The following is a 26,750-nucleotide window of genomic DNA, read 5'->3' on the forward strand; positions in this document are numbered from 1 at the left end:
ATAAGAAAATGTCTATAGAAAACTTTAGTGTTTCAAATTGTATTTATTCTATTAATATTAAAAATATAAATTTTTATATTTGAAAACAAATGACATATTATTGACTTTTAAATTTGTTTCTATAATCTTTCATTTTTATAAGGACATAAATCAATTTCCAGAATTTTATATAATTTTATAATGTAATTCAAGTAGGAAAAAAGAAGAAAACGAATTTACTGAAAAAATCATTTTTATAGTACAAATAATATTCAGGTATTTTCATCTTTCTAGAAATGGTCATATTTATTCTAACTTCTAAAAGTATAATGCAATATATGTTTTAAATGTTACATACATTTGTTAACTTTGTAAAATCGTTATAAATGAATTCCACATTAGACAATTTATTTAATATGTAATGTTATTTGATTCACAATAAAATAAAATTCTAAAATATTCTTTTTTTTTATATAAAAAGTGATGCAACTAATTTAATCTTATAGAATTTTTATTACAAATTACAACTGTGTAGAAAGCAAAGACATGTTAAAAATTTTAGTTACAGGCTATGTATATTGAATTCAATAAAACAGATAAAATGTTTTCTACAGTCGAGCAGTATTACGTAAATACGATACGCGTAATGTTTTAATTTAAACTAAGGTATAACTATAGAATGAAAAATTAACTAGGAAATCCGTACATTAAAATTATTCGCTGTAATACATTGTCTCGCAACAAACTAAATGTGCAATTGGTCATTAAATACCATGCATATCTCAGAATATTGTTGAAAACCCGGGGTTTTTCAACAAAATTTGTGAAAGTTATATATCAATATATAAAATTTATAATCAATATGTTTTCTACAACATAGTCAACTGTAATTTTCTATCAACGATTAATACAACGTTGCCGCCATACAATTTAATTTTATTAGAATGATAATATGTATATAAAGTCATAATACTTTATAAAAAATATACTTGCGTACTTCTGAAATACTTCATCGTAAAACTGATTTAATTAGACGTTCGCTGAACCATATAACTTAATGATAAGTATTTCAGAAATTGACTTCATATCGAATTCATAAACTTCAACAAATATCCAAGTACTGTGTAAACAAAATTTTGTTTCGATAAAATAACATTCACCATTAATTTATAAATTCATGCAATAGACAGTAAAATTGTCCTTAATTAAAGAAAGAAGAGTAACCCGATCGATGCTATACTACAATTATAAACGACTGTTCTGTTAGTATTTCTTGAACACTTATGATGTACTATATCAATTAATTGAACATGAGAAATAAGAATATAACCAAAAATTGTTTGTAGTTTGCTTCGAAATGTAATTCTGCTATTTTCTTTTAAAAATAACGTACTTTTTCAAGTGCACGGTTGTGACAAATAAAAATTAGTCAGTAACTATCCGTCGATATTTTCTATTCGGAGGGAATACTTCCTCCTCTTCTTCTCTATCAGCTGATAGGAAAGGATCGTCGTAAGCATAATTCGGTGCCCATTTCAGTAACAATTTCTCAAAAAATTCTTCTAAATTACGAGCTTCTTGATACACTTGCGACTCAACCTAAACGAAATTTAATTACACAGACATAATAAATAACTTCGTTTCTACGAATATGATACTACAGAATGTCATACTTTAGAAACACTTACAGGGTTGTATGTGAAAGCATTCTTAAACATCAATCTCACATCTGCCATTACTTGTCTCAAGTCCATATAATGATTTGGGTGATCAGGTTTCAATTTATCTCTAATTACATCTAACGCAATTGGTTTCTTTATAATACGATGATAATCAACTATCTATAAGAAAGAAATTAAACAATAAAATACTTTTCTGTTATGTAACCTACGAACATATGTACAGAAATATTTATATAACAAATTTACCTCACTAGAAACAACTTCACGGAAGGGTAAACTTTGCTCATACTGGCAATACAACTCCAGTATAATCCTTTGGGCAATTCGTAACTCTTTTGCACAGATTGTGTTGGGCCTTTTTTCTCCTGCTGGATCATCTGAACAATCAAGCACATTTGTACACAACATACACTGCCAAGTTTCGCTTTCACTGCAACAAACAAAGAATATTTAGATATTTACGTCATATGTGTCGAATAAGCTACAGTACCTAGATACTTACTCAGGAAATGATTTTAAGCTAGGAATATGACAATACAAGTGGAAGACTTTTGGACATTTATCACAACATAGTACAGCATCTCCTCCATCCATGCATACTGCACACCAATCTTCATTAGGATCATCCTTTGCCATAGATGCTGCAGCACTTTTGGAATTATCTATCGAACATATAATTATGCATGTGCGTTTATTACTTCATTATTATTTGTTAGATTTTTCTAAAAATATTCACATGTTAATTACATTATATTTACATCTTATTTCATTAAACTAAAATAATCAACATCATAAAGCACTAATCCAGTGATGAGCAACCGGCAGCTCGTAGAAGTTGCTTGTACAACCCACTTCAATCAGCTAAAATGATATAAATTAAGTAAAACCTAAAGTAAATTAACAATTGTTAAATTAGTAAATTAGGTATTTTCAGGTTGCTAGATTTTCTAGTTTGGTCCACTGCAAAGAAAACGTTGCTCATCACTAAACATTTGTTCAAGACATTAAAATACCTGATGAATTCTCTGCCATCGGATTCATTCCCTCATCAGTTGAACTATCTACTTGAGCAGAATCCAACTGATTTCGTTGCGCCTCTGGTATCACCACGATTCCATTACTATCTAATTTAGCAATAGTGAGCATCAAATCGTTCAATGATTTCTGGCAAAATTTGTCTAAACTCTTTTCAGTTTCGTCCGTCTTTCCGGGTGGCACAGGACTAGGCGTTTTGGGTACCGAGGAACTGACCGTGTGCCCAACAGATGGTGAATTTTGCGCCTGAGGAGGATTATCGGAAGCAACGCTTGTTTGCGTATTATATTTTTGATTGTTGTTGGGTTGTTGATTCTTTAACGTTATTTTATAAGTATCATTGATAGGAACTGGCATTGGTGGTGTGGCTTGATGGCGGGAAGGATAATAAGGAAGACAAGGATTAACATTTTGGGGGATGTGCCAACGGGCTGCGGTGAGCTGTTGCACAGGATAATTTAAATGCTGAGCAGATGGTGAAGTTGCGTTACATTGTGGAAGCCTCATACCAGATGCCATTGATGTATTTGTCGGTTGATACGTGTGTGGCGGTACTGGTCGTTGAGAATTATTAGAAGGATATCTATACGGTGGTAGTCGGTATGGTACATGGTTTGCAGAAGGCCGATAAGGAGGAGGATTATGTGCAAGAAGCCCACGTAGACTTGTATTCTGTCCAAGTTGATCTATATGGACTTGTTGATGCGGATGCGTAGATGATGTTACTTGTTGATGACAACTACCCAATGGTCGCTGTTGCATCATTACTGGATGCTGCATCTTATTGTTGAAGTTAACCGCATATAACACCCGTGGCTGATGTGCCTGAGGCGATGATCGTGGTGGCATATTATTAATAGGATAATGTTGCATATAATTTTGTGATTGTGGTAGTTGTAGTGGTTGTTGTTGTTGGTGCTGCTGCTGTTGTTGCTGCTGCTGCTGCTGTTGTTGTTGTTGTGGTAGAGATAACGACGGAGGCACTTGTTGATAGGAATTTTGTTGAATATTATTCGACTGTTGCGTTACGGGAGGTAATTGAGCAGCCACAGAGGAACCATCCATAGGAGTAGTCGAGAGATTATTTGTCTGTTTCTGCTCTGGCTGAGATTCATTGTACGACATAGATGGCGTATTAATTCCGCCCAATGGAGATATCGAAGGATATACTCTGCCATCCACTACTATCGCTCCGATCGATGAAACCACTGAAATTTAAAAATATTTATTTTAGCCCCGACATGTTACTAATATTATATATTGTAATTTTCGATCGTAGCAATATCACACAATGCCTATATTTAATAATATAATTAAGCACCTATTTATACTAATTTAACCTTTTATCAAGTCTGGCACTTTTTCCAAGGATAAATGTATTCTAACAGGTATTTCTGGATTTGGAATGTCAGCTCGTCTGCTTTTAATTCTTTGCAAGTGACTCGTAACGGATCTGCAATAACAGCATTACAGAATACATTCAATATTATTTACAATCTATGTACATTAACCGAATACATACTTTTTACTATAAAGTAGTTCTAGATCTGAACCTTTCTTTAATGCATGAGCCACAAATTGAATACAATGATCTGTAAGCTTTGATAATTGGTCTAAAGCTACTTTCTTTTCGTTTAACGTATTCTGCTTTTGATCACAAACTTCATTCAAACGCATAACTAATTGTTTTCCTCTGGTATTAATTGCATTTGTTAACCTTTAAAAAGATAAATTACATAAACCAAGTAATTTTACTTGACTTCAATAAATTTTTATATAAAGATTAAAGAACTTACTGCACCACCATTTGTGTTATATCTTGTACTAAATTTTTCTTCTTTTCTAGAATGAGGACTTGTCTATCCTCTATAACTTTCATAGCACTCTTGAGTAAGACTCGTTTGTAACTAAAAAATACAAACAGTATAATTTCAGTAATTCAGATATAAGTAACTTTCTAAGTATATAAGAAAAATTCACAAAATAATAATAACTTATCTATGATCTAACACAGTAGTGTTAATAGTTAAATGTAAAAATATTATGATTAATTTAAAAAAATATTACCTGACTTCTTTAAGTAAGGTTGATACAGAAGTACGCGTCTCAGCAGCAATTTCATGAATAAATTTGTACTTGTGATCTCTATGTTCACTTAACTGACAATCCCTACAAGTAAGTTTATCACACGTTTGACAAAATAAGGACAACTGTTCGTGTGAATGAATTGTACAAAATAAATAGCCAGGTATCTTTTTATTGCTCTTTTTAACGTTATCTCTATCATTGGCAACTTCATCCTTTGGTTTAATAGTGTGATCCTTTGTGATTTTTAGTCTTTGATGTGCCTTAAAGAAGTACAAAATTCAATATTACTCTTCAAATTACTTCTGAAAAATATATGCATGATATACAATGCAATCAGTATCATAATTTCATTACCATAACACAATTTTGACAAATAAATTCTTCACATTCTACACACCAACTGGTAGCATTAGCATTATCATGACAGCTGGTACACTTTTTTTCTTCTTCTGTTTCTTTAAACTCATCATCTGTACCTGGACTACTATCTTCCTCTATAAATTTTGACAAAAACTGATTCTCGATTAAATTGTCTGCTTGAGTGGTGACATTACAAATTTGACAAGCAATCACATTGCTTTCCACTGCAACAATATATATACAATTTAACCCACATATAATAAATTACATTATACATCTACAATATCTATTTCTTTGCAGAACACACGTCATCAAGGATTCAATATCAAATCATAAATTATAATTCTTTTAAAAGTACTTTTTTCGTGATTGTATTTACAATCTAGAATGTATATTGAAAATTACGTTTACAAAGTATAATTAAAATGAATAGTCCAATAGAACAAATCAAAATGGAATTCACCGTATTTGAAATCATGGGTGCATACAAAATTGTCAGATTCGATTTTCTCGTACATGAAACTTTACATGGAAAAATTGTATTCTACATTTTTTATTTGGTTTTACAAGTAAAACCGTGGACCTGTTAGTTGTACCACGATTTACTGGAGATTTTATGTATTCGCGTGAACATCCACAGACTAAATCATGATAGTATAATATGATCTTACACAAAACATCCACGTCGACCGACGTATTGTGATCACTCAGTTTACTGTTGACACATGCCGAGCACGCTGCGTGTAAACACTCCAAAAGTTTTGGATCGTCACCAGGAACAAACGTTTTTCCACAGAATACACATTTCGATAAAAATGCCCGGGTCTCGTTTTCTTGGCCCTCGGTGGTACACTCGATACGTTGTTCGCATTCTTCCTCGATGCAAACGCCCTGTACTTGCGGAGATTGTTGCATGTCTTGCTTCGCGCCAGTTTGATCAACCGGTTCTTCTTTAATCGTCGCGACAGGGCCCGCTATTAGCAGTTCGTTCACTCGAGGTTCCATGTTAATATTATTCAAGCATAAATAGGTACACACGAAAAATCGTTTTTACGAATTATGAAAATATATCTTTCTTGAACTGTGGAGCGCCATGGTCCACCATGCTACACACTCAACACATTCAACTCATTCTGATTAATACGATCCAGGTGGGAAAACGAAAGGCGAGTTAGATATTATGTGCAATGGCGACCTCTAGAATGGAGGATTCAATGATTCCAGAGATTTCAGAATAACGGTTTTATTGTGATTTTCAAATAAAATGTTTTTGTATACTAGATATTGTAAACTATGTACAATTAGCCATTTTTGTTGAACAGCTTACAATTAGTCTTAAAAAAAGTAGTTGCAGATTGCATAGCGAATAGGAATCGTGGTACACTGATGGTCAAACAGTTTACACCCACTGCAACCTGAAAATGCGTACCAATAAGATTCCGTTCTTTTATAATATAATTCGTGCTCCTGATGTGACAATTGAAGACCAGTTCAAGACGTAGACATTTTGTATCGAAGATCGATTCTTGGTGAATACAACATACAACGCAATGTATGATAATATGTCAAACTGAAAAATATTTCGGAGTCGTGTGAGAAATGTATAGGACTAAAGTTAATTTCAGAAAGCAAACTTTGCTTCTAAATACTCTCGAATCTTTATACTGCTGAGTAAGTATCAATATTTTGATGAGTATTCCTTATCATGCAGAAAATATATAAAATTATTCAGTACATTCTATGGTGTGGTACTTCCATTGATTTTTTTACAACTGGCACTGTCAATTGTATATTTTTTTACTATATTTTGAAAAATGTAGATAGAAACAATAGTTTTTTTAGATCGTAGAGCTGCATGATTAAATATTAATTTTGTTTATGAAATATTTTATAAATTCACGAAGCTCTTGAAAAGTTCTGCTGTTACATCTCGAGCTGCAATATTGCTTTTAAAGTACTAATTGAGCGAAAGCAATGAATGCAATAAAAAAGCAGCGCATACTACACACGTATATGCACGCTCTCATGCACCCATCATATACATGTATGATACACACATTCCGGCAATGATTCTCAATGGAGGGGATAATTTAAGCTGCTCTCACAATCAACCAAAATATAACTAGAATCAATGATTCGTGTTGTTACTAGAGCAATTGAATGTCCGAAAATTGTAACACCAACCGACGACCAAGCGTGATTTAATTTATTATAATGTAAATTAAAGTATAGTGTATTAATCACACTTTCTTATGTAATAATTAATTATTACATTAAAATTCTAAGTATTGAATTACTTTAGAATCGGATGTACTCATATACAAAATCAACAAACCCAGTTAGATTTTGAACGAAAACAATTGGAATTCCCCTTTAAAATGAATCATTGTCGCTCACTGTATTTAACACCTACTTTTACTTTGTACATATTGGTTATATATTAAACGAATTGATAATGAAAATTAGTTAACCTTGTATCCTGTCTGAATATATAATTACTGTTATGTGTAAAAGTATATAATTTGATAATGTAATTTGACAATGGCATGCCAAATAATTTATTCAAATGAGTCCTTATTCAACTGCTTATTCAAATGATGTGTAACTGTAATTTAGCATACATTATGATTAACAGTTCTCGGATTTTAATCCCAAAAAAATTTTAATCCCAAACAATGAAAAGCTCATATATTGTTTTTAGTCTAATAAAAATATAAAGTTGCATGAGTATACATTTGTAATATCTCCACACCTGTGAAACAGAATAAAATAATGATATCAATTAATAATAAATTGATACATGCACAGCTAAAGTACAAATAAAAATGTTAGTAAACTCTCACAGGGTATCTATTTTATTTTTTACCTAAAAAGATTCTGACTGAGGGAAATAAAGTTCTGTTTAATAGAGAAATAAAAATGTTAATTTGCATAAACATTCGTGGCTTAATTATTGGACTGTCGGAAAAATGTGTTTCATCAGTTGGAGGTTCTAGGTCAACGAATCGTGAAACTTGTATTAATCCTGGATAAGGCTCCTAGTTCATTGTGTTTCACACATTTGAATGTAAAATAAATGTATGAAATCCGCGGTCTACTAATGAAATATTAGCCTCACTGTAAAGTAAATCGAATATCCCGCCATTTTAAATGTAGTTTATACATTTGACTTAAGAGGGTACGTGATCTTTAATCGACATCGCAAAACTGCCAGTCTAAGTATACAATCGTGCTAGTGATTTACATTAGCTTTAACGAAGATTCACAAAATGTATCTTTGTTCATGACTAGCAATAAACAGGAGAAAAGTCGAGGGCCGATCTTGTTGTTTTCGTCAAGAACATTCGCGCCACTAAGTGTTTCGATGCATACATCGCGATAAGACTCTCTGTCCTTATTAAACAGTCGTATATTTGTAATACTTTGTTATTTAAGTGTTGACTCCTTCGTTCTGTTGTTGTTGACTTATTAATGACTTTCGAACTTTAATACACAATCAAGAATAATGGGTGTTGGCCTCAAACCATTAGAGTTTACGGATTGCTTAACCGATAGTCCCTATTTTCGAGAGAATCTTCATTATCATGAACGTGAATTGGAGAAGACCAGCCAACAGATTAAACGGCTCATCAAAGAGGTCAAAGATCTTTTGCTAGCTGCCAAAAGTAAGTTTATTATTTTTTGTATATACCTCAATAATTTTTTTCACGTCAAATCATGTCTCACTTTGCAACATTACAATACCTAACAATCTTCAGTTAACTGCGTTACTGTCACTAACCTCCTTTTTATTAAAAACATAGAGCTTTACACGTGTTAATTTATTTTATGTTATTAATCCGCGACAGACGCGTCTATCAATTGTTACATTTGTTACTGTACAATATGTAAATTTTATAAATAAATATTGTCGTAAAAAGTAATATTTATTTTATATAATTGTGATACAAGCAGAATCTTGCCTTTCACTTTGAATTTTTTTATATATACTTGTCTGATTGATAAGAAAATACTGTTAATTAAAAATAATTTTTCTGTAACAGTATATTCTTAACTACAGAAGAAACACTTATTTTTAGATTTGTCCAGAGCCCAGAGAGCATTTTCCAAAACATTGCAGAACTTTAGTTTTGAATGCATTGGAGAAACTCAAACTGAAGATGAAACTCATATATCTCAAAGCCTAAAGGAATTTGGTAAACTTATTGCATCAATAGAGGATGAAAGGGATCGCATGGTATGCTATGTTTTTAGTACATAACTGTGAATAGTTGTACAGTCCTTATAGAAAATTCTAAAATAATCATTTAATTTAGAACATCTGAGAATTCTAGAATTTCTTAAATACGATGCTTTATTAATATGATCGACTAAAATGTATTTATTGTTTTAAATGATATGTAAAAGATCTGAAGAAAAAGTCGTCTATTGTTAAAAATAAAGGCTACATTTTAAGTAGTCACGTTAACCATCATACTTATATACAATCTATTATATTATACATGAAACTGAAATATTTTTTCTATTTCAAATTAAAAGTTATTATTTGAAATTGTTTAATGGAACATTGCAACTGCTTCCTTTTGTTATTATAAAAATATGATTATAAAAACTTTGTTTTTATAGAAGGAGCTCTACCTGGTTATTTAATGGTATATTTCTTGAGTCATATTTTCTCAAACAAAGTTCGTTGCACTATTTTGCTTTTGGATTTAAACTATGCTACATATACTTTGAATCAACCATAGCAAATAATCATAGTGTACATATTTTCTCACATTTATGAATGCACACAAATACTTCTGATTTGTAAACTGCATAAAAGTCTTCAGATTTCTCTTTAATATATTTTTTTTAACTACTAAAATAAAACTTGGAATACTAAATCATTGCATGTAGTTGTTACACATTAGAGGAAACTTCTTCCATAAAGTGTAATGCATACAAAACTAAAAACTGGTTAGACTTTGTTAGTACAATTTTCATAATAATAACATACTTTTAATAACAAATAACATACTCATCTATGATACTCTGGGTAAGCTACATGTTTGAGTATGTGTTATGTGAAATGAGTTTTTTTTTCCAAATAATTAAATGAAGACTGCTGTTCTGCTTGTTTTATCATAGCAATATTGGTGCATGTGTGTGGACATAGGTCACATACATACAATTACCTTCATTTACAAGCAAGGAATGAATTTTAGTAATGCCAATAATCTTCTAATTTCTGTTTTGATATTTAATATTACAAGAAATTTAGAATATAGTAAGTTAATTTATGATGTTTATAAGGATCGACCGGGTGCAGAAAAATTCTTGGTGCAAAAGCAAACGGGGGATTCCTCATGCCAGAATAAGCTGAAATTGTAGAATAAATTTTTTCCATACGAGGTTTCATTTTCGAGAAAAATGACTTGAAAGTTTCATTGAGTATACGTGTATTAGTCCTGACAATAAGTACAGACAGAATGTAATGAACAGACATGATAACCAAGTCCTATCCAACTGCACATGTATTCAGCAGATTTTCAAATTTGATTATCTCAGAAACGAAACCTCAGATGAAAAAAATATATTGTGTATTTTTAACTTAATTGTACATGTGGAATGACCCTGTGCCTTGGTTGTACCACCTGTCCTGGGACAGCCTGTATTTTTCATTTCTTTTTAAGTATCAAGAAAACAGAAGTAGCTGTTATAAAAGTTCAAGAACAAGTCAATTACAGATTCATAAATGAATACTTGAATTATCATACATTTTCCTTATATTTATTTTATTTTGTATAAAAACAAAATTCATAGAAATTAGAATAGATTCTATTAAGTGTTTTTTGTTTCATTATTAAAACATTTAAAATTTGAACACTTGTGCAAAGTGTTACTTTATTTTAAGAGATGTTATGATCATCTTAGATTAGAATAGTAGAAAATACTCATTCGTTGTATATAATTGTCTAGTAATTTAAATTACTCTTTCAATAGTTTTTCATTATCATCTCCATCTATTGTATGATATGTGTAGCACATTCATACATATAATTTTGATTTGTATGTACTTACTTTAACGTTTAAGGACGAATCATTGTTTAGAAATTCCATAGATCTAAAAATAACTATATATAAAGATGTCTTTTAACTTTGAAAAAATTTACTTGTAGCTTGAACGTGCTTATGATCAAATTATACTGCCCTTGGAAAATTTTAGAAAAGAACATATTGGAGGTGTTAAGGTAATTTAAAAATGTTTCTATGTATATTTGTTAGCTTGTAAAACAATCTGTAAAACTAATATGTTTACAGGACGGTAAAAAGAAGTTTGAGAAACAAACCATTAAATTTTGTCAAAGCCAAGAACGATACCTAAATCTGTCTACTAAAAAACAAGACAATGTTCTTCAAGAGGTACAAATGTTTCTTAAATAAAACAAAAGTAGTTTATGTACGTTGTTCAGGTTGAGTTACTATAAAATATGTTATGCTTAGGCCGATGCAACATTGGAAATGGCCGAAAGACATTTTTGTCAAGCTAGTTTAGAATATGTGTTCTTACTTCAAGAAGTACAAGAGCGAAAGAAGTTTGAATTTGTGGAAACTGTAAGTTTTTTATCTACAAAAACTATTCTTAATATAAATTATTGTATGTTTTGGAATATGAAAAGTATTTGGTACCAAATTTGCTTTTTTTTTTAGTTGTTAGGTTTCATGTTTGGTTGGTTGACTTTTTATCATCAAGGTCATGAAGTTGCAAAGGATTTTAAGCCTTACATGACTGAACTGCAATTGAAAATACAAAAGGTTAGTATTTCTTACTTCAATAGGTTGTTGCTTATAAATACATGAAAGGAGCATTAGTATTACAGAGGCACGATTCTAAAACTTATTACTTACAGTAGCATTATCCAAGTGACAAAGAAATTGCTTTGTGCATCGTAACACTGATTTACCAAAATATATATTACATATATTTTGCAGTGTTGTTTCACATTCTAATTTCTAACAATTTTGTTCGATGAACGATTTGTAGCATTCTTTAGCGCTAAGGTAATATTTACTGTAATTATAACAAAAAATTGAAGTATGTATTATTTATATCATACGAATGTGACTCAACATGCCCCGAATATTTAGAATCGTTTGGGGAATATATAACTTGGGTATTTATACAGTTTTGTGTGGCATTTGAAAGTATATTATATGTTAGTAATTTTAAAGTTCTTATAATCAAATTGATTGTTAATGTTCAACTACTCGTAGAAGTATTTAGGCATAACTTATTACTAAAGTATTGTGTGGTGCAAATACAATTAGGATAACAGCATGATAAATAGCTTACTAATTCTCAATTTTATGTGTGTGCGTGTGTTTTACAAGACTAGAGAAAATTTCCTTGCTACCCGGGATAAAACAGAATCGCTTATGAATAAAATGAAGGATATGAAAAAGGTATGTAATACGTTTCTATCGCTATTTAGTTATTAAATGAAACTTCATAATTGGAGTATGCAAAATGTTTACACTGTAATAATTTCTGCGCAATATTAAACTGTACAAAAGTCTCATTAATCTATGATACCATAAGATTAGTAGTACATGTGTTAATTTTAAGAACGTTTTTGTAGTCCGCAGTGGAAACTGGTGTCAATAAACTTTACACGCGAGAAGGATATTTATTTCTAATGGAGAAAAGTAAGTATAAATACATTGTTCAAATTGATGTTTACAATGAGCTTCATCGATGTTTTGTCTTGTCTAATATAAACATTGTTTAATTTTACAGAAGCATTTGGTACAACATGGACAAAGCAATATTGTACATATCAGAAAGATAAAAAGGAATTCACGATGATACCTTATAATCAGCTAACAGGAAAGTTTGTAAGTGAAACATATAATGTTTAAAACTTGTTTTGTTTTTATATGTCAAATAATTCATTTTAATTGTATTTTAACAGAGTAGTAAAGAAATTTTGACATTGGCGTCTTGTGTACGTCGTTCGTCGGATACAATTGAGAAACGGTTCTGTTTTGACATCACTACAATTGATAAGTAAGTAAAGTTATGATACTTTGTCGTATAACTATCGCGTATATTTTTAATAGTAAAATCTGGAACACGACAGTTGAAATAATTTATCTAACCAGATACTATGTTTTATGTTTGAATGTCTATTCTTCAAAGTTTGATACGTTTTGCATTCTTGGGAATATAAGGTAGGTGATAGATGACCTACTTTCAGCCATTTTTCCATATCTTTAGAGACTCAAGATCATAAATAAAATAAAACCATTTTTCCTCCTCCTGAAAAGTTTGTATTTTTACCTTTTTTTTTTAAATTCGCTTTTGAATTGCATCAGAAATAATTATAAATATACAGATTAATCAGTGATCTAAATAAATATCAGATCAACTTTTTCTTTTTAAATTTGAATGTAGGTATAATAATGAATAATACACGTCTTATATTGTTAGTACAAAACCGTTTGTGTAGATTATCCGTGTTAAAACAATCGAAATAATATCGAAAATATGGTAATGTGATTTAAAGAGATTTTATCATTCATATTAGTCATTTTTGAGAAAAATTGTGGACACATTAAATCTTTATTGATTATTTTTTTACAATACTTTCAATTTTTTCAGACCAAATGTTGTATATACATTCCAAGCACTTTCCGAGGAAGACAGGATATTATGGTTAGATGCTATGGATGGTAAAGAGCCAGTAGGTATTTTATTTTTGTGAGTTTGAAAACAGATTACAAATAATATATTTTTCGTTTACAGAATTACCCTGTAGTAGGTGCTGCAACAAAATCTGAAGAAAATATTTTAGACGAAACAGGTTTCGTGTTTGTGTCAAAATGTATTGCAGCACTTGAAGATAGAGGTTTGCATATATTACATAAATATTTAAAGGAAATTTTTTAAATATTTATTACTTCATAGAATAATTCTGTTATAATATATGTTTATTATTTTCTTAGGTCTTGAAGAACAAGGTCTATACAGAGTAGTTGGTGTTGCATCCAAAGTAAATAAGCTTTTGGCAATGGGTTTAGATAGAAGGAAATTAGAAAAGTTTAATATGGATGATCGTTTCGAATGGGAAAGTAAAACTATTACTAGTGCACTGAAAACTTATCTGAGGACATTATCTGAACCATTAATGACCTTTCGATACTATAATAGTTTCATTTCAGCTGCGAGTGCGTATAGGTATTCTCTACAATATTGTTTTATTTAAAATCCTCAAATTAAGACTGTTACTTCTATTCTATTAACTATAGTGAGTAAATATTGTATATAAAGTTATTTATTCTTGAATCTTGATTTTATTTATATATACAACTACAATATGTTAATATAGTATCGTTAATATTATTGTTCTGTTTAACAGAACAAGAAATAAAAGAAGCGCGTGTAAGTGATATTCACAATCTTGTCTACCGACTGCCGAAAGCAAATTTCAATATGTTGATTCTTCTCATCAGACACCTGTGCAGGTAACGATTACATTCGATATACTTTAAATATTCAAGCATTGAAATTCACATATATCAATTACATTCGAGTAACCACACTATTGTTTCAGTGTTGCAAAGAAGAGTGATAAAAATTTAATGACAGTTGGTAACTTGGCCGTATGCTTTGGTCCGTCTTTGTTAAGACCAGAAGAAGAAACGGTAGCCTCTATTATGGACATTAAGTTCTATAATATCGTAGTTGAAATGTTAATTGAGAATTGCGAAAGAATAATTGCTGGCCCACCGCAAGATACAATACGCTCAACGCAGATCACACAAAATACCGCTCCCTCTAAATCGCAACGTGTCAATGTAGAGGATGGGTCAACGTCGTCTGGAAATGGCACTCCCTTCTTGAGATACCCAATGCACACTAATATATCTTCGCCACATGGACATGTAATCATATTTATTTGTTTCATATACAGTGTTTCAAGATAAGTGGAAAATTCAAAATGGCGTCTAAACTGTTGACGTTACGAAAAGAGTGGCGGTAAAACTTATCTTGGGACACACTGTGTGATTTACGAGCCGATAATTTCGATACCATAATGGAAACGAATTTTCATAGCTTGTCACAAGATCTTACTACGATGGTCCGTTAGCAGCTGTTACAAAATCGTCCTCTGTCGACGACCGTAAAAATGGCGACTATGAGGAAACAGAACACACAGGTCACAGAATGCAAACGTATTTGGACAGCCGAAGTGGACGCGTGAAACTAACTAACGCAAATCTTATGTACCATTCTGCAGATAAAGGTTAGTTTCTTATTGTAGAAATGTTGTATTTGTTCCTTTTTCTGATGTATATTTATTTTGTGTAATTTTTAATATTTTGTATTTACATATACATATTCAGTACTAACGAGCGGCAACACGAGCAGTTCAAGCGAGTCAATTGCGTCTGACCCACATTCATTCTCATCCGATTTACCGGTGAAACAAAAACGTGGTTCTATGATGTCTGTACATTATCCATCAAGCTACGCTCAACGAAATAATCCATCGGTATCTGTGTAAGTTTTTTTTTTGTCCGCATTAAAATGAATTGTACCTACATATTTCGTTACATCTTTCATATATCTATGATTTTCCAATAGAGTTAATACATCACCTAGTAGTGGACGTTCGAGCCCTGGACAAGTACCTGGTATTTGGTAAATACATATACTTCTGTCGCTTTTTACATCGTGATGTTTTTGGGCAACAAAATTTCGTAATCATTTTTTTTTTTTAGGAGAGTCCGTACTTTATATGCCTGTTTGGCAGAAAACGATGGCGAATTATCATTTGAACCAAATCAAATTATTACAAATGGTATGAAACATGATATAAGATAGAATTTTAATTGTAAAATTCTAACTACATTCTTATGTACTATAAACGCATCAATTACATATACAATTTGGTAATTATACTTTAATTAAAATACTGAAATTAATTTTCGATTACAGTAAAGGCCTCTTTGGAACCAGGATGGTTAGAGGGTACACTAAACGGCAAGACAGGACTGGTCCCAAAGAATTATGTTGAACAATTACCTTGAATTTGGAGAAACCAAAGAGTGCCTACATTGTTTTTTACATTCCATAATTGTAGTTTTTTTTTTAGTACTATTGCCTACTGAATAATGTATTCATGAATGCTACGATGTCATACGTGAAGCGCAATGTTTTTCTATTTAAATTCCTTTGGGTACAATTTACATAGTCAATTATATATACATTCGTATATACACCTTTTATTTATTAGGAGCCTCTTTGCTCAAGAAGGTCTATATTGTATATAATCAATTGTAGAAAATTTATATATATATATATACATACACACATAGACTAAATTTATTGAAAATAGCCGCTTCTCGGCTAATATTTGAATAATAGCCAGAAGGAGAATTTATTCGGGCAACGTCCAAATTTGATTAAATTTATAATTTACGTGAAGTAGTGGTTGAAAAATTATTTTAAAAAGTGTTTCAAAATTTAAGGTATTGTTCTATTTGGCTTGATAATTTATGATAAAGAATAAAGCATATTGAAATTAAGAAGAAGTAAATGCAATAAATCACATAGAAACAAATATTTATGCATACTACAATTATAAGATGTGTACGCTTAATATTTTTTTAAATACAGCTTGATTATTGTCCTATAGTGATATGATAATGGAAATTTTAATGTATAAAAATGCTAAGATTCATTGTATAAGAAAATATATACCTATGTTATTAATAAGAATATCGTTTGATATTTTTGACTGAACAGTTTAGGAATAGCTTAAGAGGGAGGTCAAAATGTTGAGTTAATTATGTACATACGGGGTGTACATACTTTCAATTTTTAAATAAGTTATTGTTCAAATTTGTCAAATGAATTTCCATTCCTAAACACCCCGCTTTCAAAGCATTTTTTTCTATACTATTCCATATAGTGCCCATGAAGAGAGTATAACACACTGTCGCAGTTAAAAAGATGCGTAGTATATTGAGCCCAATGGTAACACCCACAGATGCAACGGAATAATCCAATCCCATAGACCAAATTAGTGGTACTCCTAAAATACAAGTTAATATTAAATACCAAATACGTTGTCGGTGAACAGTTTTCAATGATGTTTCGCATATATTTATAGCCTCTTTCAACGAATCTCTAACATCTGGATTCACTGGCTGGGACTGACCTGTAAAAATATTTATAAACATTAAACGCTTGTACGCTATAACAATTCAATGTAAATCTGTACAATACATCACCATCATAAAATTTACCAGGGCTAAATTTCAATGTAGCCATAATAGCTTCATGATCAGAATAACTAAATTGTTTGTAAGGTACACGTTCTGGAAAAGGATGATGAAAATCTGTCACCTCGATCTGCAAACATAATTGTAGAGTTAATGAACTTGCACGGTATACAATAAACAACTGAAAGTAATGAAAATCATTTAACATACTTTATAAAGCTTCGAATGCAAGTATAAAATGTGATCTATACGTTTGCCTGCAGGGAATGTACTCGCCAATTTGGAACTTGTGTAACTGTTATTGGCACACTCATTGGTCCCTAAATTACTTAAACTGTTTGAGCAAGCATCAGCTAAACCAGCAACACCACACATGATTTTATAGGCTAAATCTTGTGGCTCTGCGTTGAGATCACCTCCTAATATTGCAGAATCAGCACTGCCAGAAGTCATTCTAATAAATTGGGCAGTATCAAATGCTTGTAGAACTCTATGCGCTAAATACTCATCATTATGTCTACTGTATTCTGCATGCAGCTAAAATATTAAACATATTAAATACATTTCCAAGAAGTATGCATAATATTAAAAGTCTCAATGATCAAGCTTACATGTGCAATGTAAACATTAACATTCAAACCCTGAACTTTAAGTCTACAAAGTCCAACACCTTTTCCACCAAACCAATCTCCGTGATGTATTTTGTGCACATAACCATTTAAAGGCCATTTATGAAATACTACATCTAGAATAGGATAACGTGACAAGACACAAATCCCTGATCCAAGAACACCACTAAAAGTATACATTAAACAAGTTTCAATATAAATATAATTTACATTGCAAGTTAATATCAAATGTATTATATGAATATCTCATCTTAAATTACTTAGTATTATGTTACTTAAACATAGTGCTCTTAAGAACAATTACCTATAAAAATAATGCGAATAAGGTAGCAGTTCTTGTGTCTTTGCTTTAATCATCTTAAAATCATTAATGGACCATACTTCTTGCAAGCAAATAATGTCATAATTCTCGGTTGAAAATTTCTCTGCAATTGCTTCCATACGGGCTTCTCTGTGTTTTGAAACATATGGTATACCCCTATAATGAATAAGAAGTAAAGCTATAATTTAAAGAAATAAAAAAGTATGTCAATGAAATTGAAGTACAAACTATTACAAAATAATTCTCTACTTACCAGCAATTCAACGTTAAAATATTTAGTGTTATTTCGTCTGTCATCTTTCATACGCTTTTAGTCACAAGCACTCAACAGATATTTTTGTCTTAAAACTCCGATATGAACTTTTTTGTTATTTATTATGGGTTTTATTAAATAGATACTCTTCTACAATAATATAAACTATATATTTATAAACAAAACATATGTATGATTCCACCCATTCTTTACAACCCGTCCACATACGTCTACACGGCTGACAGTGTTCACTCTTACATCGCCATACACAACACCCACACACTCTCGAGTTAAACACTGCAAAGTTTCATCATTTACACATATACCATAAACATTATCTCTATAACATTTTTTATTAATCCAAGTTTTTTTCCAAGTGTTACTGCCGTTACGATTTTCACACCCGAAATTATTGTTAATTCCGCTGTACTTTAACTCACTCGATCAAAATTATAAAAGTGTCATGAAAGTTTTTTAAAGAAATTGGACTTCTGAATTATTCTTTGTACTAAAGGTTTAAATAGTAGTGCGTTCATGGTCAAGCATTGTGTACAGTTTCTGTTACTATAGGACACATGATAAAGTGAGAATTTATTTGTATCATACTTTTAACCTTTTGTTAAAATACAATCCAATGTAAATAATTTTTAACTAAATAGATATTATATCCATTGATAATATTCATATTTGGGCGCAAGGAACAGACTTTATTTCTGTCATTATATTCTTTTCTTCATTAGAATCTTATCCTAAAATTACTGGCATTCTCTAATTATTAATTTTTTTATCAAAAGCTACGAAAAACGATATTTTTAATTAGTCGCTTAGTTGCTATTAAACAGTACGATTAAGTGTAAAAGAACATTGATTTAGCGAAGGCCGTGAGAACCAAGCAGAATGCGGAATACATGCAAGCTAAATTGCAGCACTAGGTACAACATATATATGTATATACATAGAACTGTTGTATGGAGGGGTTTGAGTATTGTTGATAGGATAATCATCAATAATCATCTTATGTTTCCAGTAGGAGGGTCGAGTGTTAGATTTTCAATTCTGTAGATTCACGGCATAATTCGATACAATTGTGTCAAAATGTGTTAATTATATCGTGAACTCGATAATTATTTTGTTTTCCCATAGAAAGGTGTAACTAGTACATTTAAGTCACTAGATATCGTAACCTCTTTGGAGGTAAGTAATAACAATTATTTTATAACACCCTTTACATGTGATTTTTAAACGCCCATGATTACTCATTAATGCGCAAAAGAATCTTACATTCACGAAGGTGTTGATCAATAAACGATTTTTCTGAATCCGTAAAATGTCTTGATTTTTTATTTCAGTTAACAGTGTACAAATAATTGTTTCTTTATGCAGGTTTACATCTAGAGTGAAATGGCTACTGATAAAGTGACATTGAGTGATGCTTTGTCCAATGTTGATGTGCTTGATGAATTTACATTACCCGATGAACAACCATGCATTGAAGCACAACCATGTTCCGTAGTATATCAGGCTAATTTTGATACTAATTTTGAAGATAGAAATGGTTTCGTTACAGGAATTGCCAAATATATAGAAGAAGCTACAGTTCATGCAAGCTTGGTAGATTTAAACGATTATTTTACATAGCAGTAAACACTATATACTATAAGTGAAAATTAATATTATATTTATTTTGAAGAATGAGTTATTAGAAGAAGGCTTGAAACATGCTGTGATGTTATACACATGGAGATGTTGTTCTCGTGCGATTCCTCAACCAAAATCAAATGAACAACCAAACAGAGTAGAAATTTATGAAAAAACAGTAGAAGTATTAGCACCAGAAGTAAATAAATTACTTAATTTTATGTATTTTCAAGTAAGTATTGAAGTACTTATTTTTCTTCTATATATCATTGTACATATATGATGTAATTGATTTTTTTTTCTAGAGAAAAGCAATCGAAAGGTTCTCTGCAGAAGTAAAACGTTTGTGTCATCATGAAAAGAGAAAAGACTTTGTTTCTGAAGCTTATCTACTTACATTGGGGAAGTTTATTAATATGTTTGCAGTTTTAGATGAGCTAAAGAACATGAAATCTAGTGTGAAGAATGATTACTCTACCTATAGGAGGTAAATGTTGTGCTTCTAAATCATTATGTTAGAAAAACTATGTTATGATTGTATTATGTAACTTTGATCTTTCATTTTAGAGCAGCTCAGTTTCTTAAAGTGATGTCTGACTCACAGACATTACAGGAGTCCCAAAACTTGTCAATGTTCTTGGCTACTCAAAACAAGATTCGTGATACAGTAAAAGAAAATTTGGAGAAAATTGCAGGATACGAAGAATTGTTAGCAGATGTTGTAAATATATGCGTCCATATGTTCGAGACTAAAATGTATTTGACACCAAATGAGAAGCACATGTTGGTAAAAGTCATGGGCTTCGGACTATTCTTAATGGACAGCGAATTGTGCAATATCAATAAACTAGATCAAAAAAAGAAACTAAAATTAGATAGAATTGATAGAATTTTTAAAAATTTGGAAGTGGTACCATTGTTCGGCGACATGCAAATTGCGCCTTTTAATTATATCAAACGTTCTAAACACTTTGACGCATCAAGATGGCCATTATCTTCATCGTCAAATAGTATAAGTCCACAAGCAGATCTTATGGTTCATCTTCCACAGATTAGAGAAGATCATGTGAAATACATTAGTGAATTAGCAAGGTAACAGTTTATATTAACAGTTTCTGTAAAGCATTCAAAAATATATAGAAATGCATAGCAAACTATTATTTTTACAAACTTTGATATAGATATAGCAATGAAGTAACTACAACCTATAAAGAGTGTGGTAGTGATACAGAAAATAGAGAAACTGCTGAATTAGCTTTACGCGGATTACAGTTACTTTCTCAATGGACAAGCGTAGTAACCGAGCTTTATAGTTGGAAGCTTCTTCATCCTACTGATCATCATATGAATAAGGAGTGCCCACAGGAAGCAGAAGAATATGAAAGAGTAAAATACATTACGTATTTGTCATAAATTCTACTTACAATGTACTCTATATTAACATGTTTCATTTTGGTAGGCTACACGTTATAATTACACAGACGAAGAAAAATTCGCTTTAATAGAAGTGATTGCAATGATTAAAGGATTGCAAGTATTAATGGCGCGTATAGAAACAGTTTTCATTGATGCAATACGTCGAAATATATATGCGGAATTACAAGATTTTGTGCAACTTATTTTACGAGAACCATTGCGCAAGGCGATTAAAAATAAAAAAGATCTTATTAGAAGGTTTGTGCAATAACGATATACAATTTCTACAAGTCTAATTGTTTATAAATAAGTTCGAACAGTTAATCATGTTATTTTTTTCAGTATAATTGTATCTGTAAGAGAAACTTGCGCAGATTGGCATTTTGGAGTAGAGCCTTTAGGAGACCCTGCTTTAAAAGGAAAGAAAGATCCTGACAATGGATTTGGTATTAAGGTACCACGAAGAAATGTTGGTAAGATTGAAAAACAATTTATATTTTCCACGTAACAAATTTTTTATTTTCTTAAGGAATGGCTTTTTTAGGACCTTCTTCAACTCAGCTTTACATGGTCCGCACTATGTTAGAATCACTAATTGCTGATAAGAGTGGTGGAAAACGTACTCTGAGAAAAGATATTGATGGCCAGTACCTCGTGCAAATTGATCAGTTCCATAAAACTAGTTTTTATTGGAGTTATCTTTTAAACTTTAGCGGTAAATAGAATTAATTATAGTTAAACAGTGAATGTTCATGCAAATTCGCATTACTCAAGATTAAAAATTAAAATTAAATAGGAATTTATTTCTTCTAAATTTGCACACAATCCGAATACATAAACATTCGCAACGTAATTATAATTTTTTATATTAGAGTAGCTTACTAGTATACTATGCTCCTTTTAGAATCGTTGCAAGACTGTTGCGATTTGTCCCAATTATGGTACAGAGAGTTTTATCTAGAAATGACCATGGGCCGTAAAATACAGGTAATTAAGATTTCCTTCAGAATTTATTTTCTGCCCTATGCTCAGAACATGTAAACATTTTTAATGGAAAACATTAGTCGGTGTTGTTCCTTCTTTCATTTTCATTTGTTTTTTAATAAACATAGAAGTATTCTACGTCTTGTATTATATATATGAAAAATACTATCAAAATAGCATTTTGTGTGCTTGATTTCATGACTAGAAATGCCAAGTACGTCACCAGCATAATGAAGAGTGCAGCGACTTGATCACCATGGAGAAACGTATCCAGGTACTCTGATAGACACGAGTGATTGTAGTAGTGTTACTTATGTTTATAATTTACTGCAGTATATAACCATTGATATGGTTTACTGATTTCATTATTACTGCATTTGTGTATATTGTCAACTGCATTTTACATACATGGAGTTCATTTTTTTGTTTTGCATACCTCTGTTATTTAAAAAAGAAATGACTGTAAATCATGATATTAGTTGTTATTAGAATTTATCTTTATTAATGGTTTATACAAATGATTGTGTTCGTCTATTGTGATAGCTTTTCAAAAGCAAAGTAAAATATTAAGAAATATTTGCACGTTTATAACATGAACACAATAAAAGTTGAACAAGGAAAATCTGATATATATATAGTGTATTCAATGATTAATTTGATTTCTGTTTATTGTTTTACATGTAGCATGCATTAAGTGATGAAATCAATGTATATTTATGTAATGGGTAGTGTTCTTGAAGCAAACACCTAATATGTGTATAATGTTGTATTTTTACAAACGTACAACTGTTTCTGTAATTATTCTATTAGCATTTGGAGTTTGTAATTAGTAGAATATCATACAATATTGCACTAGCGATCAAATTATTATTCCGTGATAGCTTCAAAATATATTAATACGTGTTTCAGTTTCCTATCGAGATGTCTATGCCATGGATACTGACTGATCACATACTACGAAGCAAAGAACCATCCATGATGGAGTAAGTAATCTTAATATAATATTGTGTATATTATATTGTTATACATAAAATTATCTTTCCAGGTATGTTTTATATCCACTGGACTTGTACAATGATAGTGCATTGTACGCACTGACAATATTCCGTAAACAATTTCTTTATGATGAAGTGGAAGCTGAAGTAAATTTATGCTTCGATCAGTTCGTTTACAAACTCAGTGAACAAATTTTTGCACACTACAAGCAATTGGCTGCAAGTATATTGTTAGATAAAAGATTTCGAGTAGAGTGTGTTGCTCTTGGAGCATACTTACTTCCATATCCTCGTGCCAATAGATACGAAACATTATTGAAACAAAGGCATGTTCAATTATTGGGAAGAAGTATCGACTTGAATAAGTTGATTACACAGCGTATTAACGCCGACATGCAGAAGTCGTTGGATTTAGCAATTAGTAAATTCGAATCCGGTGATATTACAGGAGTTGTGGTGAGTTAAATGATCTAATTTATTGATTTGGTTTTACGCCCAATTTAAAATAGAAATATACTTATATTTTGTGCACTTCAGGAATTAGAAGGACTTCTACAAGTGAATCGTCTTACTCATAAACTTTTGAGCAAATGGCTTGCATTGGACGAATACGATGCAATGTTTAGAGAAGCAAATCATAACGTTCTAGCTCCGTATGGTCGAATCACACTTCATGTGTTTTGGGAATTAAATTATGACTTTTTACCAAATTATTGTTACAATGCAGCAACAAACAGGTATATTGGTACTTCATTGAGTCTTTCGGAAACCAAAGTGATTGTTTGCACTTTAGTATTTCTACGTGGTGTACTATATAGTATTTATTTATTTGTTATTAAGAATGTAGTATTTAATGAACAATATGTAAAATTACATTATTTTGTGTTACGTTTTCACTGCACGGACTTGATCAATTTGGCTTCTGGGAGACTCAATTGAGTGTGTAGCGAAATACAAAAGCATATATGTCTTCACATTCAAATGTATATGTAACAGGTTTGTAAAATGTCGAGGTCTTCAATTCGTACAGCCCGTACATAGAGATAAACCTCCGCAAATGTCTCATCATTATCTTTGGGGAAGTAAACAGTTGAATCTAGCATATAGCACACAATACGGCCAGTATTCTGGATTTGTTGGTCCGCAACATTTCCGAACAATGTGTAAACTTCTTGGTTATCAAGGGATTGCAGTGGTAATGGAAGAACTTTTGAAGATCGTGAAGTCTTTAATTCAAGGAAGCTTACATCAATTCACGAAGACCCTAATGGAAGCTATGCCGAAAGTTTGTAAACTTCCTAGATACGACTATGGATCTCCAGGTGTTCTAGGTTACTACCATGCTCAATTAAACGATATTGTACAATATCCTGATGCAAAAACTGAGCTTTTCCATAACTTTCGAGAATTTGGTAACACAATTTTGTTTTGTCTCTTAATGGAACAAGCTTTATCGCAGGAGGAAGTTTGTGACTTGTTACACGCAGCACCATTTCAAAATATATTGCCTAGACCGTATTGTAAAGGTACGATATTCAAAGTACGAAAAATAACATTTTGATGTTCGGCAAATATTACAATGATTGATATTCTAGAAGGTGAAAAACCGGAGACCAAGCAGAAACGACTTGAAGCTAAATATGCAGCCTTACAAATTGTTCCGAACGTAGATAAGCTGGGTACAGCTAAGGTAAGTAATAAATGGATTGAGGTTTTTATGTATTCATAATACACCTGATGATTTAAAATTCAATAAAGTTCGACACTTTCATGACCAGTGGAACGCATTGTGCTTCTCGTGAGATACTCTATATAATATTCTAAAAATAATTTCAATTGTTTTTACAGCAAGCAATGATAGCCAGGGAAGGTGACTTGCTAACACGAGAACGGCTTTGTTGTGGTTTGTCGATATTTGAAGTGGTACTTAGCAGATTACGTAGTTTCTTGGACGATCCTATTTGGGTTGGTCCTCCCCCAGCAAACGGAGTAATGAACGTTGACGAGTGCACAGAGTTCCATAGACTATGGAGTGCGTTACAATTTGTATATTGTATTCCCGTCGGCGAAACTGAATTTACGGTCGAGTGAGTAACACGAATGTGTATAAAATAACAATGTTATTCGTTACCAAAATAATACATAAAACTGCACGATATTATCTCCGATTGTAGGGAATTATTTGGTGAAGGTTTACATTGGGCTGGATGCGCCATGATAGTATTACTTGGTCAACAAAGACGATTCGAGGCTCTTGATTTCTGTTATCACATTTTGAGAGTGCAACGGGTAGATGGAAAAGACGAAAATGTTAAAGGGATTGTAAGTACCCACGTATAAGTGTTTAATTGAATATATTCTACTATATAAATTATAAATTACCCTTTTTTTGTTTGTGTTAAATAGCATTTGAAAAGAATGGTGGATAGAATTAGAAGATTCCAAGTATTAAATTCGCAAATTTTCGCTGTATTAAATAAGTACTTGAAAAGCGGAGATAGCGATGCGACAAGTGTCGAACACGTTCGATGTTTTCCACCTCCGATTCATCCCTCGCTCGCTCATGCACAGCAGCAACACTATCACACGCCGGAATATTTACGTCAAATGAATCATCAGTAAAGTAAAAAATTACAGGCATGCATATTTGTAATACAACGTAATTAAGGCTGAGTACCACTTTTTAAACAGCTCGTATTCACGAGTAATAACGTAACGGTCGTAATGTAAGAACGTTTTTAAGTATTTATTTAAGATTTTTTAAAAATAAATATTAAGCATTTATTAAATTGCATTCTATCTTCTTATCAGTATATTTAATATCGAAGTATCGTTAACTGAATAATATTTATCGCACCAAATATTTTATTAAAACCGCTCAGACCTTTTTTGCTTTTGTAGAAAGAAATTACAGAGCACTTGAAATCATAACGCATTTCTTTTTATGACGATGAATATTCTGCTTGTTTGTGCATGGTGTATTACTACAAAAAAATACTGGTAATATTTAACATATTTGAAATTAATCGATAAGAACATTCATGTATGATGTTAATGTATAATAGTATTTTTTATTATTAATTATTTCTTTATACC

The 26,750-nt window shown here is 31.3% G+C and overlaps 4 protein-coding genes across 5 annotated transcripts; 2 read left to right on the plus strand and 2 right to left on the minus strand.

The window, feature by feature from the left end:
• Positions 1-1,336: 1,336 nt before the first annotated feature.
• Positions 1,337-6,257, minus strand: LOC107188243 (E3 ubiquitin-protein ligase TRIM33). The gene is made up of 11 exons (XM_015576505.1): positions 5,816-6,257; positions 5,139-5,368; positions 4,764-5,044; positions 4,493-4,603; positions 4,219-4,413; positions 4,037-4,149; positions 2,675-3,904; positions 2,164-2,323; positions 1,908-2,091; positions 1,668-1,820; positions 1,337-1,578 (listed from the first exon to the last, which is right to left on the minus strand). Exons 1-11 carry the CDS (start codon positions 6,147-6,149, stop codon positions 1,405-1,407), a joined length of 3,165 nt encoding a protein of 1,054 aa, XP_015431991.1. The 5' UTR covers positions 6,150-6,257; the 3' UTR covers positions 1,337-1,404.
• A 2,287-nt stretch (positions 6,258-8,544) lies between these two features.
• Positions 8,545-16,220, plus strand: LOC107188235 (rho GTPase-activating protein 26-like). Its single transcript, XM_015576496.1, has 20 exons — positions 8,545-8,809; positions 9,224-9,381; positions 11,306-11,377; positions 11,448-11,549; positions 11,631-11,741; positions 11,838-11,942; positions 12,519-12,590; positions 12,767-12,833; positions 12,925-13,022; positions 13,100-13,194; positions 13,789-13,870; positions 13,933-14,035; positions 14,133-14,354; positions 14,546-14,651; positions 14,741-15,071; positions 15,244-15,433; positions 15,534-15,690; positions 15,775-15,831; positions 15,912-15,991; positions 16,129-16,220. The coding sequence occupies exons 1-20, from the start codon at positions 8,650-8,652 to the stop codon at positions 16,218-16,220; spliced, it is 2,460 nt and encodes an 819-aa protein (XP_015431982.1). The 5' UTR covers positions 8,545-8,649.
• A 783-nt stretch (positions 16,221-17,003) lies between these two features.
• LOC107188269 (putative neutral sphingomyelinase) lies at positions 17,004-18,843 on the minus strand. Of its 2 annotated transcripts, none has more exons than XM_015576537.1 (6): positions 18,622-18,843; positions 18,351-18,524; positions 18,029-18,212; positions 17,628-17,954; positions 17,442-17,547; positions 17,004-17,353 (listed from the first exon to the last, which is right to left on the minus strand). In XM_015576537.1, the coding sequence occupies exons 1-6, from the start codon at positions 18,663-18,665 to the stop codon at positions 17,007-17,009; spliced, it is 1,182 nt and encodes a 393-aa protein (XP_015432023.1). In that variant the 5' UTR covers positions 18,666-18,843; the 3' UTR covers positions 17,004-17,006. The 2 variants fall into 2 exon arrangements, with proteins under 2 accessions (XP_015432023.1, XP_015432024.1); XM_015576538.1 differs by having other exon boundaries at positions 18,351-18,546; positions 18,622-18,653.
• An 876-nt stretch (positions 18,844-19,719) lies between these two features.
• LOC107188240 (cytoplasmic FMR1-interacting protein) lies at positions 19,720-26,415 on the plus strand. Its single transcript, XM_015576502.1, has 19 exons — positions 19,720-19,815; positions 20,005-20,232; positions 20,312-20,491; positions 20,565-20,746; positions 20,827-21,351; positions 21,441-21,645; positions 21,719-21,933; positions 22,018-22,148; positions 22,220-22,390; positions 22,580-22,662; positions 22,865-22,933; positions 23,569-23,642; positions 23,705-24,110; positions 24,192-24,391; positions 24,651-25,180; positions 25,250-25,344; positions 25,503-25,741; positions 25,829-25,976; positions 26,061-26,415. The coding sequence occupies exons 2-19, from the start codon at positions 20,023-20,025 to the stop codon at positions 26,274-26,276; spliced, it is 3,879 nt and encodes a 1,292-aa protein (XP_015431988.1). The 5' UTR covers positions 19,720-19,815; positions 20,005-20,022; the 3' UTR covers positions 26,277-26,415.
• The last annotated feature ends 335 nt before the right edge of the window (positions 26,416-26,750 follow it).

This window comes from Dufourea novaeangliae, unplaced genomic scaffold (genome assembly GCF_001272555.1).
Source record: "Dufourea novaeangliae isolate 0120121106 unplaced genomic scaffold, ASM127255v1 scaffold118, whole genome shotgun sequence".
Lineage (NCBI taxonomy): Eukaryota > Metazoa > Arthropoda > Insecta > Hymenoptera > Halictidae > Dufourea > Dufourea novaeangliae.

Bases quoted from the DNA above. Each gene is read 5' to 3' on its own strand.
- LOC107188269 (XM_015576537.1), bottom strand. From the start codon at position 18,665: ATGACAGACGAAATAACACTAAATATTTTAACGTTGAATTGCTG. The intron at 18,213-18,350 runs GTAATTGTTCTT...GTATACTTTTAG, and splicing joins TATTCGCATTATTTTTATAG to TGGTGTTCTTGGATCAGGGA. The intron at 17,955-18,028 runs GTAAGCTTGATC...TTAATATTTTAG, and splicing joins TTAATGTTTACATTGCACAT to CTGCATGCAGAATACAGTAG.
- LOC107188235 (XM_015576496.1), top strand. From the start codon at position 8,650: ATGGGTGTTGGCCTCAAACCATTAGAGTTTACGGATTGCTTAACCGAT. The intron at 9,382-11,305 runs GTATGCTATGTT...ATTTACTTGTAG, and splicing joins AGGATGAAAGGGATCGCATG to CTTGAACGTGCTTATGATCA. The intron at 13,195-13,788 runs GTAAGTAAAGTT...CAATTTTTTCAG, and splicing joins GACATCACTACAATTGATAA to ACCAAATGTTGTATATACAT.
- LOC107188240 (XM_015576502.1), top strand. From the start codon at position 20,023: ATGGCTACTGATAAAGTGACATTGAGTGATGCTTTGTCCAATGTTGAT. The intron at 21,646-21,718 runs GTAAAATACATT...TCATTTTGGTAG, and splicing joins AAGCAGAAGAATATGAAAGA to GCTACACGTTATAATTACAC. The intron at 25,345-25,502 runs GTAAGTAATAAA...TTGTTTTTACAG, and splicing joins ATAAGCTGGGTACAGCTAAG to CAAGCAATGATAGCCAGGGA.
- LOC107188243 (XM_015576505.1), bottom strand. From the start codon at position 6,149: ATGGAACCTCGAGTGAACGAACTGCTAATAGCGGGCCCTGTCGCGACG. The intron at 4,414-4,492 runs GTAAGTTCTTTA...ATCTTTTTAAAG, and splicing joins ATAACACAAATGGTGGTGCA to GTTAACAAATGCAATTAATA. The intron at 1,821-1,907 runs GTAAATTTGTTA...TCTTTCTTATAG, and splicing joins GTGAAGTTGTTTCTAGTGAG to ATAGTTGATTATCATCGTAT.